Below are 20,794 nucleotides of genomic sequence, written 5' to 3' on the forward strand. Positions count from 1 at the left end.
GGCATGTGATGGCTCTTGAGGTGCAGATTCTGGAGTAGGGATGGATGAGGATGCTTTAGGCTGGCAATGCGGGGTGCCGAGGGCAGGAGGGGTATTAGGGCTGGGGCATGTGGGAGACTCGGGGGCAGGCTCTGAGTGGTGCTTTCCTCTAGCAGCTCAGGAAAAGCAGCAGAATGTCCCCCTCTGGCTCCTGTGTGGCCAGGCGGCTCTGCACGTTACCGGGTCTTCAAGCACCACCCCTACAGCTCCCATTGGCCAAGGTTCCCAGCTAATAGAAGCTGAGGAGCACTTGGGGAGGGGGCAGCGTGCACAGTCCCCTGGCCCCTATGCATAGGAGCAGGAGGGGGGATGTGCTGCTGCTGCAGGGAGCCTGCCCAAGCCCTGCCACGCCATCCACCAGACTTCTAACCGTCCACTTGGCAGGTCTGCCTGGAGATACCAGGGCCCCTTTTCAAGCGGGCATTGCAATTGAAAACTGGCCACCCTAACTGGGGGGAAGTTGGGGGACTGTGGGCTGTTGAGAGCCCTGCAAAAGTGCAGGCAATCGGCACCAGATGCTAGGTGCAGGAATGAGAGGGGCTTTGCCAGGGGATGAACTGATGGCCAAATGCATAAGGAAAAAGAGCTAGGTAAGTTCATGAGGTCAGGCCCAGTGATGGCTTATAGGCAAGATCGTCCAGGATATGCTTGGGAGGGGAAGAATCTGTTCCCCAAGCAGCTCTGATGCTGGCCACTGTTGGGAACAGTCAGGTACTGCAAAGCACTCAAGGTACTTCATGACAGGAGTGAGGATTAGGCCAAACCCTCTTTATTGGCATCTCCTATTAGCTAGTTTTTAAGCACTTTGCATGGTGGCTTTTGGGAATCCTGTCCCCAGTCATGGTGTAGGGAGCGTGACACCTAATTCAGGCTGTAGATCTTGTTATTCCAGTGATTGTCGATCCCTTTGTAGATCCAGGCCTGCTGGCAGTCAGGGGATGTGGCTGTACACCAGTCCAGCTCTCTCCCCCTCTAGCACCACAAGAGGTCTGGTCACCTTAGGAGCCAGGCTTTAAGTGCAGCATAAAGAACTCTGAAAAGGCTCTTGCAAATTTGTTTATTTACAAAGTTACAAATACAGAACTTATTCCAAGACAAACAAAGGAAATGTAAACTGCTAGCATGGGAAATATTGTTCAATGGCTGTTGGACTTTGCTGGCTTGACCAGCCCAGTATATAAGAAACCATCTAGGGAACTTGACCAATGTTTCCTCTAATTTTTTCCATACATTTTATGTGACCAAGGCATGAGTGGATGTGTACCACCAGTAGAAATATGCTGCTGGCTTTTGCCCACTGTGGGTGCTCTGCTAATCAGTTGGATGGCACCTGAATCTCTCCTGGGTGGCCACCCAAGTTCATAGCTTATAGGGAACACTGCTCTTGACTGTTTCATGGCCTTGCAGAAGAGCGAGGAAATTCCTTGGTTTAGTATGGCTCTCCTGAACAAGCACAATGTCAGGGATAAGGGATCTTTCGGAAAAGGCTTTATTTTCCGAAAGATCCGCGTCTAGACTGGCGACAGCCATTTTTATGCTAATGAAGCAGGGGAGATTTAAATCCCCGCTTCATTAGTAATTGCGATACGTCTAATTTGCATCCCTTTTATGAAAAAGGGATGCAATCTAGATGTAGCCATGCAGTGCCAATATAGTGGGTTAGTTGATCTTATTTGCTACATTAATTATTAGTGCTCGGTTATCTTGCTAATGGTCATAGGCATAATGCTCATTATGGCCTCTTAGTGCCTTAATTCAAGCTGTTCAGTGCATGGCTGATGTGTGTACAGCCTGAGGCAGTGAGCGACGTGAGGTGGGTTCGCTGCGTAAGACATTTTGTATTGGTGGTGGATTTCAAGTTTCTCAGGAAGTGGAAGTACCCAGGTAAACTGGAGATGGCCATGGGTTTCCCAGCTGACCTACTGGAGCTTAGAGCCAGTGCTGATAAATGCGGTATTGATCCATTGCCCTTTGTCACTGGGGAGGTGGAGGTGAAAGTTCGGTTCATATGCTGCCTGAGTCTGAGTCTGTCATTTTCCCTGATTAGCTTTTAATTTTCCAAGGCAACAAAATTCACCCTGCCCCATTTTCAAGAAAATCCTGGGCAGGAGACGTGAGCCCAATGCTGGCCTGGACAGACACTTGGCACAAATCTCAAAGGCAGGCTCTGAGCTCCAGGGCTTTCAAAGGCAGAACTGGCTGGCCGGCTGGCCCCAGAGCATGCTGGGTGCTGTTATGTTCACCCTTGTTCATTCCATGGGTGGCAGGTATAAGACGCGGGGGAGGGCAGTGCCCCACCCACACTCCGCCGCCTCCCTTCTCCCCCCAGCTTCAGCATGGCTCCCGGGTTGCAGGCGCTGGCGCAGTGCAACCTCCCCAGGCTCTCGTTGCGGGCTGGCAGCTTGTCCCTGCAATAGGGGGGTGGGCTTGGCTCCTGTGGGAGGTCAGAGCCTCAGGCAGAATGGGTGGGACTGGGGTTTCCTCCCCCAGCCCTAAATTCACCCAGTGCCCACGATTCACTCCCTGTCTGGTCTGATGAGTCTGAAAAAGGAAAACAGGGAATAGAAGCAACACAGGCAAAGGTGGAAGAGCGGAGACAGGGACTGAAATGTAAATGCGTTGGATTCCAGTGGGATGCCAAGTTACAGCTCATGGGTTTTCCTAGCCGTTCTACCCCCACCTCCTCACGGTCAAGCACAGCATCAGAGTGAAGGCCTCGACTCTCAGGCTTTCAGAGCTGAAGGGAGCACTGTGACTGTCTCGTCTGACCTGCACATTGCAAGTCACAGAACCTCCCCCTCCTCTAACAGCCCCATAGCCTCTGGCTGAGTTACTGGAGTCTTCAAATCCTGTTTTCAAGCCTTCAAGTCACAGAGACCTACAAGTGACTCATGCCCCCTGTGACAGAGGAAGGCATCCCTGCCCAACCCCCGGCTCTCCAGCAATCTGACCTGGGGAAATAGTCCTCCCCTATCCCAGTTAGATCCTGAGCATGTGGGATGGGGAGAGCGTGGTGGTCTCCAGTCAGGGCTTGTGGGTGGGGCTGCTGGGTAAGGTGCAGGGGACAATTTCCCTGGCTTCTGCTTAGCCGGTCCTGGCCCCAGCTCCTACAGCTCCAGCCTCCACCAGGAGCTGGGAGGATTGGCCAGCCTGGCCAAGGAAGGTGGGGCTGGAAGTTCCTCCCAATGTAGACACGATGGCCGAGCAAGTGTGCTCCCCTTCATGCTCCCCTTTACATTGTGTCCCCCTGCCGGTATCAGAAGGCATGCATTGTTCATGCTCAGGATCCTGGCCCTGCCAAATACCGTCATTGTGCTCAGCCAGCGTGGGCTGGAACCTGGCTGATTCTACTGCAGACCTACTCACAGACCCCCACCTGCCTTAGCAGGCTGCGTGACTACAGCCTGTGTTGTACGACATTGGTCAATGACACCGGCTGTGCGCTCTGTTTTGCCTCCTCTGGATCTTCTGCCTCCATGTCCAAGGTGCCTTTTAGAATTGCCAGCCTCTGCGAGAGACTCTTCAGGTCCGGAGAGAGAACTACGTTATAGATCAGAGCAGCGAGCATCCCGCCAGCCATGGGACCCACCCAGAATATCTGCACAGAGAGGGTGAGAAATTGCACATTATTGTACAGTGATCGTGCCTAGAAGCCGGGGCTCCATTGTGCTAGGCAATGGTTGTGGCCCCAATTAGCTTGTGGTGTTCTTTGAATGGGTGTCAGGAGGGTGTCCGTTGTTGGCACGCCTGCGTTCCACATTTAAAAGCTTGAAAGCTTTCCGTGTCTGGCAAAGCCACGGATGTACCCTTTGCCGCCTGTGCAAAGGAACCAAAGTGGAAGGACGCTGGCCCTTCCCTCAGTTCCCTCCCACCACCTGTGGCAACCAGACGGACCCGCTCCTAGCATTTTACATTGGAGACATTACATCTTCACTCTTTTGAACTATATTTTTCAGGGTGTCTATCTTCTTCCCAAGCAATAAACTCACTCACAAGGCAGGTTGGGCAGACAGGAGGGGCCCTGTCTGTCCCTCAGTATGGTGGACTGAGGTGTTTTGTGCCAACTGCCGGTTATGGTGCATTCAAAGGCCATAGTGCCTTCTGCCAATGTACCAGCAGGGACCATATTTTAGGGCCATCTCTTCACTTTTGATTTGAGCTCCCAAGCCAATATTCTAGGCCTCTGTAATAATTTGGGGGGGCTTTGCCAGGCAAGTCTGTACTCACAAGCGCGGAGGTTTGAGCAAATGACCGTTAGGCGGGGCAGAGATGGGAGAAAAGGGAGAGGCGGGTTGGGATCAATATTTACACGTCCACCGCCCTTTACCTCAGGGTGCGTACGTCACAGTCCCAAGAAATTGGAACTTCCCCACTCCCAGTGCAGGGGCCTTGTTTCTTACCAAGCTCTGGAGTGATTTCAGCAGCTCTGCCTGGGAATTGTCAGCGGAGCTGCTAAACGGACACACCAGGGCTGGTGGGAGTTCCTCTGCTCCCAGCCTGGCCCATACAATCGCTCTCCCTTTGCTGTTACCCTGTTACAAGCCCTAGCCTGCGGGCGAATCCAACAGTGGCTTTACTCTGCCTGTTGCTCAGGTAACTTGTGCTGCCACTTGGCTCCATTTTCTGTTTCCATGTGAAATCTCTGTCTGTGTGTTAGACCTACACCTCCTACTTCCCCTCAGTCTTTGCTGCTGGAATTAAACTTAGGATCCCCTCTGCGGCCTGGCCCCAAAAAGCCCCACAACGAAACAGCAACGCACAATAGCTTGTCAGGTTTTGTGAGGGCCTCTTATCCCACCTCAGCACATGTATGTTGTCACACACACACACCACACACACACACATTGTCAGGGCCTGCCCCGGTGGGTTCCCAACAGGTAAATTGCAAAAATTATGGATCTCAAGTCCAAAATAGAATCGATTTCTAACCTCCTGTTCTCAAAGCATCCATGTATGGGGTGTGTCTAGACTACAATCTAGACTAAGTGAACTTTTGTCGACAAAACTATACCTGCATCTACGCTGCTGTTGAGTTTTGTCGTCATAACATCGACAGAACTCAGCAGTTTTGTCAATGGCTGTAAACCTCATTCTATGAAGAATAACGCCTTGTATCAACAGAGTTCTGTCGACAGAAGGCGTTATTGCATCTACACTGTCCTTTGCGTCTACACTGTCATGTTGACAAAGCGGCTTGCTTTGTAAACAGAACTGGTTGTAGGCTAGACGCTCTTTGTCGACAGAAGCTTTGTTGACAGTATCTGTTGACAAAACTTCTGTCGACAAAAGCCGGTAGTCTAGACATACCCCTAGGCTACGTCTAGACTGGCATGATTTTCTGGAAATGCTTTTAACGGAAAAGTTTTCCGTTAAAAGCATTTTCGGAACAAAGCATCTAGATTGGCAGGACGCTTTTCCGCTAAAGCACTTTTTGCAGAAAAGCGTCTGTGCCAATCTAGACGTGTTTTTCCGCAAAAAAGCCCCGATCGCCATTTTCGCAATCGGGGCTTTTTTGCAGAAAATAAATCTGAGCTGTCTACACTGGCCTTTTGCGCAAAAGGACTTTTGCCCGAACGGGAGCAGCATAGTATTTCCGCAAGAACACTGACAATCTTACATGAGATTATCAGTGCTTTTGCGGAAATTCAAGTGGCCAGTGTAGACAGCTGGCAAGTTTTTCCAGAAAAGCGGCTGATTTTCCGGAAAAACTGGCCAGTCTAGACACAGCCCTAGTGTGCAGCTGAGGGCGTGCTGCTCTCTGTCCATTTCCCTTGCCGTCCACTTGAGGAGAGCAGAACCCAGGTGAAATTTAGGTACTGCCTCGCCCAGGCAGCTCCCCTTGCCATCCTGCAGAGACCAGCTCACCCCGTGGGCCCCCCGTCTCTTCTAGGCTTCAGATACAGGGCTTCTGAGACAAACCCTGTGCTCCCCACTGACTGGAACAGCAGATGCCTGTTCTGCCCAAGGGAGAGACACGGCCCAGACTCTTGTGCTGTCTCTCACGCCTACTCCCATGGACCTAGTGGCCCAGGAGTCAAGATTCACACCATCCCAGGCAGCTCTGGCTCCAGGGCAGTGATATTAGCTCTGGCGAATACTCTAGCTACCTGGTGCTGAATGCCTAGTGCAGCAGGCATTGGCAAAAGAAGGTTGTGCTAAAATGCTCGGCCCTGGTATCCCTGATGCTGATCATGTCAGCCTCAGTGCTGACAGCCTTGCTGTCCTCCCCGCTCTCCCCTCCCCCCTCCCGGCTCCACAGCCTTTCCCTTCCCTGCCAAAATGGAGAGGCCCTACTCTCTCCTTGAGGGACCCCGAGAACAGCTCGGAGCAGACCTGTCCCCCCAGCAGGACTCCAGATGGAGGGAGAAGCCTTGCCACAAACTGAAGATGATGCCGAGACGCTGGCAGCTGTAGGAAGGGTGAGGGAGAATCACGCACCGGTACCAAGAACTAGGGAAGCCCTGGAACCGGGGCCCTTTGCAGTATTGTAGTTTGCCTTCGACTGCTGGTCCTCTCAGTACCAGGCCTCATGCTGACACAGGGATCAGTGCTGCTGCTGCACGTTAATCGGTGCCCACGTTCCTGGGGAATCACATCTCTTCCCTTCCCCTCCTGCATTGTGCCTGGAGTCCCTGCCGGAAAGTGCGGTCGGTCCCGGCGGAGGTACCTCGACAGGCAGCACAGAGTCAGTGTGCGGGATGCCAGCCCTTCTGCAGGCTGCCCTGGCCTGGCCCTGGGCGGGGGAACCTCTCCCGTATCTGGGCAAAGAGGAGAATAGCTCAGGCCAGCCGCTCCTGGCATTCGCAGCTGACGCCATCTTGGAGCTGTGAGAGAACTGAGGGAAGGCTGGGGGCCTGGCTGCCCTTCATGGTTGGAGAGGGGCCCTGTCAGGCACTGCTAAGAAAATACACACACGGTCACATGTCAACCTGCAGGTGGCGCCAGAGTTCCCGCTAATGTTTCCCACCCCTGTGCGGAATGAGTTTTGTTATGGGCACCAATGTGGAGGTGACGTGTGACATGCAGGTGACACATGGGTGCCCATAACAAAATTCATGTGGAGGGGATCGAGGAGCTCTGAGTGTGGAGGGCTGAGGCCCGGGGCAGGAGGCTAAGGAGTGTGAGGGCTCCGGCTGGGGGTGCAGACTCCAGGGAGGGGTTTGAGGTGAAGGAGGTTGCTCCAGGGCTACTGTGAGGAGCAAGGAATCCCCCCCTCCCCCCAACAGCAGCACCTGAGCTGGGAGGGGGGGAAACCGCCTCTCCCTGCTATGGGAGCTCCGGCGGGGCTTCAGGATAGGTGCCCCTCCCAACCACAGCAGGTGTCAGACTGGGCTGGAGCTGGAGAACGATTCCCCATCTGCAGCACATCCTGGTGCTGCGGCTGGGTCCAGGCCAGGCTGCTCCTGCCATCCCTGGGGGAGTCTTGGGCTGGATCACGTTAGCTGTAGTGGTGGAGGTGGGGGGGACTCCAGGTCCAGCCAGGGCTGCCCTGGCCGTGGTTGTGTCTGGGCCAGGGTCATGCCAACCGCCTTGGGCGGGTTCCTTGACTGCCTGTTCGGTTCTTAGGAAGCTGCTAGGCCGCACCGCTTAAAGGGAGCTTAGGTGGGCTCCATGCTGAGCACAGCACGTCAGAGTACTGCAGTTACGGCAGGGTAAGTAACCAGCCAAGTGGGACTTCAGTCCAACATGCTGTAGTGACAACACCCTAGCAGGCGGCTAATCCACTATAATGGTACTTTATAGGGATCAGAGAGGGAGGAATTTTTAAAAAGGGACGTGAAAGAAGATTGTGAAGGGGTCTGATGAAGTGGGAGTTTTCTGTAATATTTGTTATAAGCACGCTGCCTGCCTCAGTTTCCCTCTTCGCTTTGCATTGTTACCCACTGGGGAAGAACAGGAGACCTAAGGTGCCATGTGATCGGTGAAGGCCTGGCTGTAACTGACCATCGCCCTGGCGGGTCTGCAAAGACAATGGAAGCCCGAGGGCTGAGCAATGCACAGTACGCCACTGGCACCTCCCAGAGCAGCCCACGTGAACTTAGCATTGGCCAGTGTCAGACAAGGGTGGCTTTTGGGCGAGAGCCTGCGTGCGCTTCTGGGAGCGGGATGGAGAATCTGCAAGAAACCACTGGCCGAGGGGAGTGCTAGCGCGGCCCGAATGGGCTATGTCATAAGCCTTTATTTCTTGGCTGCCATGTTCCGACTGAGCACTAACACCTGCGCAGGTGTGAACAGGCTGCCAGGCCCCTTGCAAATACCTGCCCAGGTCCCTGGAGAGGGCGAATATCTCACACCAGAAGGCTAGTTCAGGTGGCCTCCCTTGGCAGAGCTGAGGGTGCGAAACAGGAGTGCCAGAGCCCCGATGCTCAGCTGCAGAGGCACTGAGGCCATGTGGCCTGCCATTGAAGAGGAGTGGGACCTCAGATTGGGAGGGGGCTCTGGCACACTGAAGGGGGTTCCTCCACGGGACTGTTTAAAAGCTGGGGTAGCTCTCGTGGCCCCGTGACACGTGGCTTTGACATTTATGGTGAGTGCCGTCCAGGCACGATGGGGTGGCATGGAACAGCCCCGTCTGCTTTTCCTGGACATTTGAAAAAACAGGCAACAAAGATTGTCATTGGATGTGGAATGAGGGAGCAGGTATTGTCTAACCCCATCTATAACCTGAGCGGTTAGGCAGGCTCAGCTGTGAAAGGTAAAGATGAGTAGTTTGTGAGTAGGGGAGCCACTGGTGGATACCAAAGGGGAGGAGATGGGGGCCAAGTGACCGGCCAGGATTATCAACTTGGGGGCAGCATTTCAAACGGCTCAAGTGAAAAGGGAATTTGTCAGGACCAGAGAGGACAGTGAGGAAGTTGAGATAAGAGGTGACGATCCGTAGGCACAATTCAGCTGTGGTAGGAGAAGTTATTCGTAGGGTTGGGGCTCCTTTGGCTAAGATGGCTTCATCCCTGCCTGGCGTTCTGACCCTTCAGCTGCACGTCCACGCAGCCGATGGCCGTGTCTGCACAGTACCACCAGGCGGCAGCGCTTACAATGAGCCTGGTTTCATTTGGGCAGGCAGCTGCTTGCAGTGCTCCACCCTTCATTAAGGCAAAGTTGCTTGGGGCTGCTTGGGAGCATGTTCATTTTCTGTAGCCCTGAGCTAAAATGACTCAGCTGCTCCGGTTCAGTTCTGTGCTGAGATCTGTGGCTCACAACTTCCCCATCTCCGGTCCAGAAAAGGGTTCCACATTGGGCCCTGAATCTTACCCTGCAGTACAAGACCAGGAGTTTCTCAGTATTGATTAGATTGACTTTTATCCTAACTCTTATTTATGTGCCTGTGTTCTAAGAGCAGATGTCCAAGCGGAAGAAAAGGAGCCGCTCTGCTCAAGCCGTTTCATCAGGAACATGGATTCAGGCCTGTGGTTACACTCCATTAAGAATAAATGGCCCAGACACTCAAACACTGCAGCAGCCGTCGAAGGGACGGTGTCCCCCTAGACTGGCCTTTCTGGGTGCACAGTTTCAGAAGGGAAAAAACCTGGAGAGGAACCCAAGTGTCTTTACACTTGGGCCCTGAAGCAAGGGAGCTGAATGAGCAGTGTGGTAAAGTATTCCTCTTGAGATAGCAGGGTCCTTCCTACCTAAGGGAGACCAAGACACAGAATCAGAGAAGGAAGGGAGGTGTCCCCAGACTACCACCCCTCTTTCAGGAGTCTGATCTGCCTTCTGTACTCCCAAGTTACACCTCACTTGCTTACAGAATCAGATACAAAACCACAGAAGTGTCACAACACACCACTACTGAACGACTGCTCACTTTCTATTTTACCATATCGTTACAAAATGAATCAGTTGGAATATAAATATTATACTTCCATCTCAGGGTATCTACTACTCATAGAGCCATATAAACAAGCCATTGTATGGAATTTTATTGTGTACTGACCTTGTTAGTGCTTTTTTCGTGCCTATTGTAAAACTAGGCACATAGCTAGACGAGTTGATGTACCCTCTGGAAGTCCTCTGCACTCCCCAGGGTGTGTGTACCTCTAGCTGAGAGCAGCTCGGCTAAAAGAACAGCAGGATCTGCTGTCAGCTGGGACCAGAGTGGATCATAAGACTCTGCTTTCTAAGGAATTGTCTACATGGGTATGCTGGCTGAAATAAGCAATTGCAATATTGCTCTCTCCCCCTCCCTCCCCCCCCCCCCCGTTATTGGCTGGTCTATTAGTGCATTCATAGAGCAGCTAATTATTCTGAAATAAAATGACCTTTATTCCTGAATAGAGTCCATGTAGGGAGATAATCTGGAATAGCTATTCTAGGATAGATTGTTCCACATTAGCTGTGCTAGTCAGTTTCCCTGCATAAAGAAGCATTGTGAGAATGGTTCGTTTCCTTTCCTGAATAGGAAGCCTGTTTAACTTAGCTTGTAGTAAAGCATCAGGTGCCCTAGAGGGACTAAATATTGGGGTGGCCTGTTTGGGATGTCCAAGTAACGTTTCCCTAGTGCTTTGTCACTGATCTAGGTTCTTGAAGGGAGGTTCAGGCTGCTTAAGATGATCTAGCCCTACTTGTCAATGAGCAGCTGGTACACAAGGGACCAGTAGAAGGATCGCAAGTTGTCACCCTGAGAGAGGCAAGGACAAGAGGGCTAAGACCCGTGCTGGGCAACCTGTGACCCAAGGGCCGCACGTGGCCCATTGGGGTTCTAAGTGCAGCCCACGAAACAGTTTGTTTTCCACTGCCCACAGGCAGGGTTGCCAAATTCCGCTGATTTGTTTCCTGCTGGTGTCACTAAAGTGACACACATGAAGCTAGGTCGTGTGAAATGAGGCGCGTGCTGATTGCTCACAGCACTGACTGTAAGAACCGTGCGCTCCCTCTGCAGCCAATCAAAGCGAGGCTACGGTTCCGTTGGCTCGCCCCCCACATTCTAAGTACACCATGTGGCCCTCACTGCCCTGGGCAGCCGTGCCACGTAGGAGAAGCCGCGAGGCAGCCTACAACCACACCATCCTGGGCCAGCCCTGGGGAGGAGCATAGTAAGTCTTCTACTAATTGATAACGCTCAGCCTAAAGAGCTCCTAGCATCCTGCATGTCAATCTTTCACCCATGGCAGTTTGGAGAGGGTAGACAGAAAAGGAAGGGACATGATATTACCCAGTGGGCAGAAAACCTCTTGACTATGACAGCAGGGCCAAAGGATCGTGCAGGATTCATGGAGCAGCCGGTGAAGTAGATCTAGTGAAGAGTGTTGGAGAAGAAAGTGTTAGGAGAATGGCTCTGTCTAAAGATAAATGAAGCCCAAAGGCACCTGGCGTGAGATTTGGTGCATCTCTTTGGCTGTGGCGGTTAGACATGTACCGACTCTTCCTTGTTGAGCGTTGGATTAGTTATTGCTGTCTCCTGGGCTTAGCTGGGGGATTGTCTCACACTGAGCACCTTGTACTGGGAGAGACAGGGGCCGGCATAACTAAGCTTCCCCCACCGCTAGCACATCTGCCTGTGCTCTGAGCGGTGCTATTGGCAGGCAGCATGGCAGCGCTTGCTTTTGATTTGTGTCAGCTGCTAGGTCCCCACCCTGAATGCTGGACCCCCCCCCCCCCAGACACTTACCCCAATGAGATGTCCCAGGGCAACGGACATGCCAATGAACGTGGCGGGGGAGTTGGAATTTCTGTGTCTGTCCGTGGAAGCAAAATAGCACAGCACCAGCTGGAAGGTGAGAATGAGCTCCACAGCCACGGCTTGTCCGGAAGTGATGTTGCTCCGCACCTGGGGAAAGGGATGGCAAAGGGACTTCTTAGGAGACCACGGCAGCCCGTCGGCTTCTGCCCGCCAGCCACACTAGGCAACGCTGCCGCCTCGCACAGTCCAGTTGCGCCTCGGAGTCTGAGGCCAGGTCCATACTACACCCTTAAAGTACGCAACTCCAGCTATGCAAATAACGTACCTTAAGCCGAGCTTGGCGCTGCCTCCACAGTGGGACTGTGACGGGGGGTGGTCACAGCAGACCCCTTGGGGCTGCTTCCCAGTGGGCTGATAAAGCCTCTGCCACACATCTCCTTGCTCTCTGGGGCTTCTCACCACCCTGTCCTGCTGGGCCAGCTCTCCCCAGACAAGGCACAGAGCTGTGATCACCCCCTCCCCTCCCCTCCCAAAGAGCAGAACTGACACTGAACCCCGTCAGGTCTGAGGAGAATGCAGTCTCGGGCACGGCTACCGGGAACCCAACCCCCAAATGGGATCAGAACCCCACCGAAATCATTCAGGCAAGCCCCTTTAACGGTGAAAGGAGGGCGTGCACGCTGATTGCTCCCCGACACCGGGCTTGGTAGCAAATACAAGTAATGTTATTAAGTCCAAACAGGAGGATTTAAGCGGTTGTAAGTGAACACGTAGCAGAGTAAATTACAAATGAATGGCTAGTTCTAGCACACTAAAGCAAACTTACCCTAAAACTGTTCTTATTTCAGCTAAAACTCCAAGCCAGGGAAGATTTTTTCCCCCTGGAGTCTCTGGTTATTCTCTTGGGTGTGTCATGCCAGCCAAAGACAAAGAGCCTGAAAACTTTGCATCCCAAAGACACTTTCTTTTGGGAGGGAATTCTTTTTTTCTATGTTCCACCCTTGGATGGAAAATTACCAGTTCAGATCCTACCAGTTAGGGAGGTCACATGTCTTCCTAAGACCAACCACTGCTTAGACTTAAAGAACAAAAGAGGCTGTTTACAGGTGATCACCCAGACACTGAGGTGCCAAGCACTGGAAACACCCTTGGTGGCTTTTATTTGCACATTTAAAACCATAAACCGTTCCCTACCCCATATCGCTAACTTTACATACAAAAGTGATCCACTCACCAGAATTCGATATACAGACCCGGCAGATTGTGACATTACAATTGATAGGTTACATGAGGTATTTTGTCCAAAGCATTTTTGAGTTATGCATATTTGTGCCCGTAAGACAATTTCATAAAGCATGGTGGGGGGAGGGAGTCTGTGACAGGGAGGTCGACGGGAGCAAATTGAGGAGTATGGTGTCAACTGAGGGGGCAGCCTCAGCATTTGATTTAGTGAGTCCTTTCTAGACCCACTAAATCAAACACCAGAAGATCGATTTCCAACACAGTAAGTATGGACATGGCCTTAAATATAACAGTCGGGGGAAGGGGCTCTTTCGCGGTTTGTAGCCTTAATTTTGGAGCCGTAGGGTAGCAATTGACCAAGTGTAGGCAGGGGAGCTGAGAGTCTCTCTGGGCACTGGGCAAGGTGGAGGGGGGCAGCTTGGTGCACCCAGAAGGGGTGGGGCCTTAGATGGAAGAGGTAGGGCTGAGGGAAGCCCCCCTTCCACACCACCCAGATCACAACACATCCTCCCCAGCCCGCAGAGTTGCCCAAAGCAGGCAGCACAGTGCTCCAAAGGTGATTTAAAGCTCCGGGCACTGCCACTACCCCAGTAACATGCCCTGGGCCCTTTGGAATTGCCGGTCCTGGAGCAATTGCTCCCTTTGCCCTCCCCTGTCGGCAGGCTTGAGTCTGGAGTGATAAGCCCAGAATGTGCAGATCAGGCATCTCCGGCAGATCGGTTACTGCTGCTCCAAAGCTTTTGTAGGCTCCCGGGGACAGACGAGCTCAGCATCCCGCAGGTCCCGCTGAGGGCAATGGTGGGTTTGACGTGCACACCAGTTCAGAACCACCGGGCTGGAGGGCGCGGAGTTCTGTTGGAAATCTGTTCCTTACAGCTTTCCTGCTAGGGTGCTGGGGGCCCAAAAAGTGGAGAGGCAGGCAGGTTCTCCTGCACCTCACACCCACTCAGCTGGGAATACAGGGAAAGGATTTGCAATCTGTCCCCAGCAGGAACACCGTGATGTGGAGTCCTCTAAATTGTTCTGGTGAATCTCTTCCTCATGTGCAATAGTCACAGTAATAAATGCCCAACCCTTTGCTAATCACTTCGGGTATGTCTACACTACCACCCTAGTTCGAACTAGGACATACCCTTCCATTAGCCGCCCCTTTGGCTTGATTTAAACAGCCCCAGACCGCTGAGGTCTCTAGTGTGACTTTGTCTGACCTGTATCTAAATCCCTGCCTGCACTAGGCAATCACTTCCAGCTGGTCACGAGGCAGGTTTCACTGCAGAGCTCAGCCCATTTGTGTTTCCATCCGGAGCAGATGGTGGGGATTTCTAGCACAGCCCCCTTCAGTTCACGCCTACCACAGCGCTGGGCTCCAAACTAAATTACAACATAATTCCGCTTGGTTGGAAGGTTTTTTTTCCTGCAGCAGAGTGCAGGTCCGGATTGAGGGGCCGAGAGAACATAAGAACGGCCACACGGGGTCAGACCAAAGGTCCATCTAGCCCAGGATCCTGTCTGCCGACAGTGGCCAATGCCAGGTGCCCCGGAGGGAGTGAACAGAACAGGGAATTATCAAGTGATCCCTCCCCTGTCACCCATTCCCAGCCCCTGACAAACAGCGGCTAGGGACACCATTCCTGCCTATCCTGCTTATATACATTGATGGACCTAACCTCCATGAATGTATCGAATACTTTTTTTAACCTGTTAAAGTCCTGGGCTTCACAACATCCTCTGGCAAGGAGTTCCACAAGAAAAAATTCATTTTGCTTGTTTTAAACCTGCTACTTATTAATTTCATTTGGTGACCCCTAGTTCTTATGTGATGGGAACAAGTAAATAACTTTTCCTTATTCGCTTTCTCCAAACCGGGCATGATCGTATAGACCGCTATCATATCCCCCTTAGTCTCCTCTTTTCTAAGATGAAACATCCCAGTCTTTTAAATCTCTCTTCATATGGCAATCATTCCAAACCCCTAATCATTCTGGTTGCCCTTTTCTGAACTTTCTCCAATCTTTTTTGAGATGAGGCGATGACATGTGTTCACACTATTCAAGATGTGGGCGTACCATGGATTTATACAGAGGCAATAAGGTATTTTCTGTCCTATTCTCTATCCCTTTTTAAATGATTCCTAACATTCTGTTTGCCTTTTTGACTGAGGCTGATGATTGAGTGGATAGTTTCTATGAATTATCCACAATGACTCCAAGATCTCTTTCTTGAGTTGTTACAGCTAATTTTGTATGTATAGTTGGGATTATGTTTTCCAATGTGCATTACTTTGCAGTTATCAACATTAAAATTCACTTGCCATTTTGTTGCCTAGTCACCCAGTTTTGTGAGCTCCTTTTGAAGCTCTTCACAGTTGCTTTGGTCTTGAACAACTTAGTATCATTTGCAAATTTGGCCACCTCACTGTTTACCCCTCTCTCCAGATTTATGAATATGTTCAATAGGATGGGTCCTAGTATGACCCCACTAGTTATCTCTCTCCATTCTGAAAACTGACCATTTATTCCTACCCTTTGTTTTCTATCTTTTTACCAGTTATCAACCCATGAGAAGACTGTCCTTCTTACCTCATGACAGCTATGTAAGTGACACCACTCTGTCAGCACAGATCTATATATTAACCCAAGCCTGGACCACCTCCAGGTTATCACTTGTACCCTGTGCTGCTGGTCTAGAGGTTGCTAGGGTGGGGCTAGAACCTGCTAGCCTCAGCTCCCCAGGCAAATGCCCTATCACCTGAGCCAGGCAGGAGCCCACCCCCATTGCCCTACATGAGGGTGAGGAGTCGAGCTGCCCCCCATCCAACATGACCAGCTTGGTGATGGATGCACATGTCACCCTTGGGACGTAGGACAGATAAGAGACTGGAAGACGTGGTTTGGATGTTTTCAAATACCTGGCTTATGGCAACGTTAAAGCCCATTCAGTTTCCTCAGCACTACCAAAAAAGAGGGATGGGAAACTCACCGTGTTAATGCCAAAGCTTCTGTGCACCTCTTCTGGTGTCACTCCATACAGGGTGGCTGCGCCAGCGATGCCTCCAGCCAGCTGGGCAACCATGTAGCAAGCCGCTCTTGCCAAAGAGATGCGAGAGCCAAGCAGGAAGGCCAGAGTCACAGCTGGGTTGAGAAGAGCACCACTGACGTGCCAGGCAATATGCACGACGGTCGCTGCAGCCAAGTTGAAGGTGATCGAGATCTGTAAGATGGTAGGCAGGGCCGAGGGCCAGGGGAGAACTGAGCCCAGGCCGAAGAAGACGTAGATGGAGGTGGCTAGAAACTCGGAGAAGACAGCCCGGTAGAAGGTCACAGACAGCACTTCCTTCCACATTCTCTCATGAGCCCAAGAGTGAGATGGACAGACAGGACTCCTCTGACCCTGGAGCTCCTTTTTATTGGAAGGCATGGGAGGAAATGCTAGGTAAGCAAGTAAGTTTGTAAAACTGGGCAGGACCAGGAAATCTAGAACCTGGAAATGCATGGAAGGAGTGAGGAGTGAGTCAGACCTGCCCAGTTCAGCACACACCGGTACTCCTCCTCTCTCCCCCTCTTCCTGTGCTGGATTTCACTCAAATTCTGAACCTCAGAAATGAGTGTGTGCTGTCACCGCCGTGTAATTTGGGCAGGGCAGATAGGCTCCTGGAATCTCTCTCACACACACCCACCCCATCGCCCACCCCATCACAGGGGCTGTGGGGATGGACAGTTGGAGGATATGATAGTGGGGATTGGGGTGAGTGAACGGAGGAGCTGAAGATGGGGGGAGACCATATGGAGGTGGGAGCCTTGTGGATATGGGGCGTTTTGTAAGTTTGGGGTTCAGGGCAGGGCAGCAGGGTGGCTGGGTTTGATGGCTGGGGGAACCCTGAGAGAAATATGGTTGGGAGTCCCTGGCTGGGCATTATGAAGTGGGCTGCTCAGGAAGGTATATGGGTATGGGGCAGTGAGGTGGGATGGTGTGGCATGGTCGGGGGGGGGGAGGGGATTAAGGATGGACCCAGCCATGTAGGAGTTGTGGAGAAATGGGGGAGTAAGAGTAGGGGGATTGCGGGACTTAGGGTGTTCAGTCAGGTTGGGGTGACTGGGGGGTGGGGTCCCCTTGGGATGGGGGGTTTCCTGGGCTGGCTAGAGCAAGGAGGATTGGCAAAGGACTCAGGAGGGGGTAGCTGGCAGCATGGGCAGGACTGGGAAGCCCATGGGGATTTAAGAGGGTTGTGGGGAGACCCAGGGAATGGAGGGGAAGCAGGAGGTTGGGAGAGGAGATTTCACGCTGGAGATTTAACTCACAATACGCTGGGGTCTGTTTGGGAGCAGCATGCCAGTGGTCCAGGGTACAGACCGCAACTCCTGCGATGCCTTTGGTGGGATCTGGAGCTAGTAATCAGGAAAGACCTGATGGGAAACTTTGGGAGGGGAGAGGGAGGAAAAAGTCTGTTTGGCTTTAAGTAATAAAGGGATAAAGTTTGCAAGACATTTGTCTTCAGCGTCAGCTAATCAAAGTAATCTTTACATCCTCAATCCTAGCGTTGCTGTTTTCTGAATCACATCACCCGCCCTCAAGCATTTGCATGGTTTCCCAGAATCACTGCTGTCGCAAAGCCCTACAGTGCCCTGACGCAAGAACAGACTAGGGACCGTATCAGAATTCCAGGCCACTGTCCCCCAAACCCACAGGCACCCAGCATCCCAGCCCCCAGCCTTCCCCCGCTCCCCCCACATCCTCCTTTTCCTCCAACTCATTTATGCCCCATAACACCCACTCCCACAGCGCTCCCCACAGCTCAGCCAGAACTCACTGCACCAGCTCCTCCTGCCCCACCCTCCGGACCCTCTGACTATTCCTCTGTCACTCACGCGAGACCCAGCACTTTACGCTCATCCCAGACTCCTGCTCCTAGCTCCCCACAGCCCAGCCCCCAAGCCTGAGTGATGAATGGCATTGCCACCTGGTACACGGGCTTGTAGTGCCACTCACCTTTGGCCTGGACAATTCTCCATCATAATGATGGCCAGTTGGGACACATTTGAGCGGCTTTGTGGCTCCATGCCCCACAGTCATATTAAGCCCCATTGCCCCCTATCATGCCAAAGACGGGGGGGGGGGAGCCAAATTTGAATGAGTGGCATTGAGAGTGGAGTTCTGGAGCGTTGCTCCAGCTGGTTGGGGTCCTGGCACAATGGCACCACTGGCGCATGGTAGCTACCCCGCTGCTCAGAATGCAATCCCCTTTTCTGCAGCGGTAAAGCCGAACTAAACCTTAGGGTCCATGTCCCACTGTGCTGAGCTCTGGGAAATCGCTCTAAGAAGTGAAGAGTCGCTGTGGGGAGAAATGAAACCTTCCCAAGTGTGAGAAATGCAAGCACAGCCGCCCGGTTTCATCATAAGAGAACCAGGAAGCAAGCTAAACCCTGGAGCCAGTTTGCTTCCGGATTCTCTGCTAACTCAAGTGCTGCTGTGCGAAGGGTTTTCCCTTCCAGCTCCCATGTTTTCACCACAACATCCAGGCAAGTGAGATTATTTGTAAGAGGAAACAACGCTAATGCTCCTGCCAAAATCCCAACCCCAGAGGAGCCCGGGTCCTTATTCTAAGAGATTCTCTTTTGATTTTGGCTGGAGCCCCTCTGCCCACTCCAACCTGGGAATGTGCCAAGCCCATCACCACTCACAGGCACAGAGCGGGTAAACAAATGACCTTTCGTGGGAGAAGAGGGGGTTGGAGGAAAAGGAAAGGCAGGTCGGACTGGGGCGATTATTTACACTTTTATGTCTTCCACTGCCCAGTCCCAAACAATTTGACATTAAATGGTTGCTGCAATTAGCCTCACACTCGCCCACAACCTCTCTGTAACAGAATCCACCCCTGTATGCAAATGCCACAACCCGTTCTAATAACTGTTACCTAAAATATGCGTTTGGAGCTGTGAGATGCAAGCTGGGGCTCAGGGAAAGGGTAGGAAAAGGGGTTAGGGGAACAGATTGGGTTAGGTTTGGAAAGGGTAGAGTGGAGGGACTGGGTTAGAGTTTGGGGTTAGGGTAAAGGTTTAATGTTATGGGTTGGGGTCAGGATAAGGGTTAAGGTTAGGTTGAGGGGATTAGGGTGAGATAAGGTTAGGTTAGGGGTTAGGGTGAGGGTTAATGGTGAGGATTTAAGGGTGAGGGGTTTAGAGTGAGGGTTGGGGACAGGGTTAAAGAGTAGGGTTAGGGCAGAATTTAGGAGTTAGGGTTACGGCGGGGTTTAGGGTGAAGGTTGGGGGTAGCGTTAGTTTAGGATTTTGCTTTGGGTTAGAGTTGGGATGGTTAGAGTTCAGGTCAGGATCAGGGTCAGGATGAGGGTTTGGGATTAGGGTGAGGGATGGTTTAAGGTTAGGTATGCGTTAGGGTTAGCACTTATGGATACTGTTAGGATTAGATTTATAGTTAGGGTTTGGAATTAGATTCAGGTTGAGGGTTAGGTTAGGATTTAGGATGAGGGACTAGGTTCAGGTATATGGATTCTGGTGAGGATGTAGGATTAGGGTTCAGGGTTGGGTTAGCTTTATGGGTGAGTATAAATGTAGGTTTAAGGGTTAAGGTTTAGATTTAGGGTTCCAGTTGGATTTAGGTTTAGAGGTTAGGTTTAGCATAGAGGTTGGGTCAGGGTCTGGCAAAGGTTAGGGTTGAGGGTGAAGGTCAGAGTTAAGGATTAGGGTTTAGCATTAGGGTTAGAGTTAGGTTTTAGTTTAGGGTTTGGGGTCAGAGGTTGAGGGTAGGATTAGGGATAGGGTTAGACCGGGGTCTCTAACCTTTTTAAGCTCAAGATCACTTTTTGAATTTAAGTGCAATCCAAGATCTACCTCCCTCCCAAATACCCTGGCCCCACCTCCTTTATGCCCCTTCTCAGAGGTCCTGCCCCTGCTCACTTCATCCTCCCTCCCACCCCTATTCTCCCTCCCTTTCATCAGTCGGGCAGAGGGTTGCGACGCGGGCTCTGGTCTTGGGCTAAGTTATTTAGAGTGTGAGAGGGGCTCTGAACTGAGCCTGGGGCAGGGGCTTGGGGCACAGGATGGGGTTCATGACTAGGACAGGGGACTGGCGCTGGCTCCAGATGGACACTGCTGACCTCAGGTGGCTCCTGGGTGGTGGTGCAGTGGGGCTAAGGAAGACTCACCCCTGCCCTGGCCTACTGCAAGTCCCACTCTGTCTCCTCTCTGCTCTGTGGAGATATTCTACAGGAGGGGAGAGGGGCACCCTGACGTAAGCACCCTCCTCTCCCTTCCCTGCTCTGTACTGCAAGCAGGAGGCTCCCGGAGAGGGGCAGCTCCAAGGCAAAGGGCAGGAGGTGTGCAACTGTGCGGGGAAGGGCAGATGAAGCGCTGCACTTGGTAGCCTCTTGGGCCATGGCGCCTGTGGGCACCGTGTTGGAGACCACTGAGTTAGGGGATGAGGGTTAAGGTTAGGAGTTAGGGTTGGGATAGGGGTAGGGTTAAGTTTTAGGGGTTAGGGTTAGGGTAGGGGCTTGGGTGGGTGTGGGGGTTAGGGGTTAGTGTTAAGGTTGGAGGATTATGCTTAGCATTTGAGTTACATTTTGGATGAGGGTTTATGGGGCTAGGGTGTTGCATAGGGTTAGGGCTAGATTTGAAGGTTAGGGATTAGGGTTTATGTGACAGGCTGCATCCCAGAGGTCCCTTTGGTGCTAATCATATCACTGAGACCACCTACCTGCCCTCTGGGGTGCCCTGCTGGGCCAGAAGCTCTAATCCCCCAGCAAAGGCACAGAGTTGGGGTGACAGCCCCCTAACGGAGTAACACAGACACTGAACCAGCTCAGTTCTCAGAGGGCTCAGCGTTAGGGACTTGGCAGCACCCCAGAGAGGACCAAACCCCCAGATAAATCCATTGTAC

General features: G+C 52.2%; 1 protein-coding gene across 5 annotated transcripts; it reads right to left on the reverse strand.

The window, feature by feature from the left end:
* Positions 1 to 1,085: 1,085 nt before the first annotated feature.
* On the reverse strand, positions 1,086 to 19,042 carry AQP6 (aquaporin 6). Of its 5 annotated transcripts, XM_075902074.1 has the most exons (6): positions 17,888 to 19,042; positions 17,200 to 17,315; positions 15,881 to 16,300; positions 11,648 to 11,806; positions 11,192 to 11,272; positions 1,086 to 3,637 (listed from the first exon to the last, which is right to left on the reverse strand). In XM_075902074.1, the coding sequence occupies exons 2-6, from the start codon at positions 17,227 to 17,229 to the stop codon at positions 3,437 to 3,439; spliced, it is 891 nt and encodes a 296-aa protein (XP_075758189.1). In that variant the 5' UTR covers positions 17,230 to 17,315; positions 17,888 to 19,042; the 3' UTR covers positions 1,086 to 3,436. The 5 variants fall into 5 exon arrangements, with proteins under 5 accessions (XP_075758189.1, XP_075758190.1, XP_075758187.1 ...); XM_075902075.1 differs by lacking the exon at positions 17,888 to 19,042 and having other exon boundaries at positions 17,200 to 17,849; XM_075902072.1 differs by lacking the exon at positions 17,888 to 19,042 and having other exon boundaries at positions 1,086 to 2,580; positions 3,416 to 3,637; positions 15,881 to 17,614.
* Between the last annotated feature and the right edge of the window lie 1,752 nt (positions 19,043 to 20,794).

The sequence above is a fragment of the Pelodiscus sinensis genome, chromosome 19 (assembly GCF_049634645.1).
Source record: "Pelodiscus sinensis isolate JC-2024 chromosome 19, ASM4963464v1, whole genome shotgun sequence".
Lineage (NCBI taxonomy): Eukaryota > Metazoa > Chordata > Testudines > Trionychidae > Pelodiscus > Pelodiscus sinensis.

What these genes read in the sequence shown, in the direction of transcription:
- AQP6 (XM_075902071.1), bottom strand. Translation starts at nt 16,393, where the DNA reads ATGCATTTCCAGGTTCTAGATTTCCTGGTCCTGCCCAGTTTTACAAAC. An exon ending in GAAGCTTTGGCATTAACACG is followed by an intron (nt 11,807 to 15,880) that starts GTGAGTTTCCCA and finishes CCCTTTCCCCAG; the next exon opens with GTGCGGAGCAACATCACTTC. An exon ending in AGAGGTTTTCTGCCCACTGG is followed by an intron (nt 3,638 to 11,191) that starts GTAATATCATGT and finishes CTCTCTGTGCAG; the next exon opens with ATATTCTGGGTGGGTCCCAT.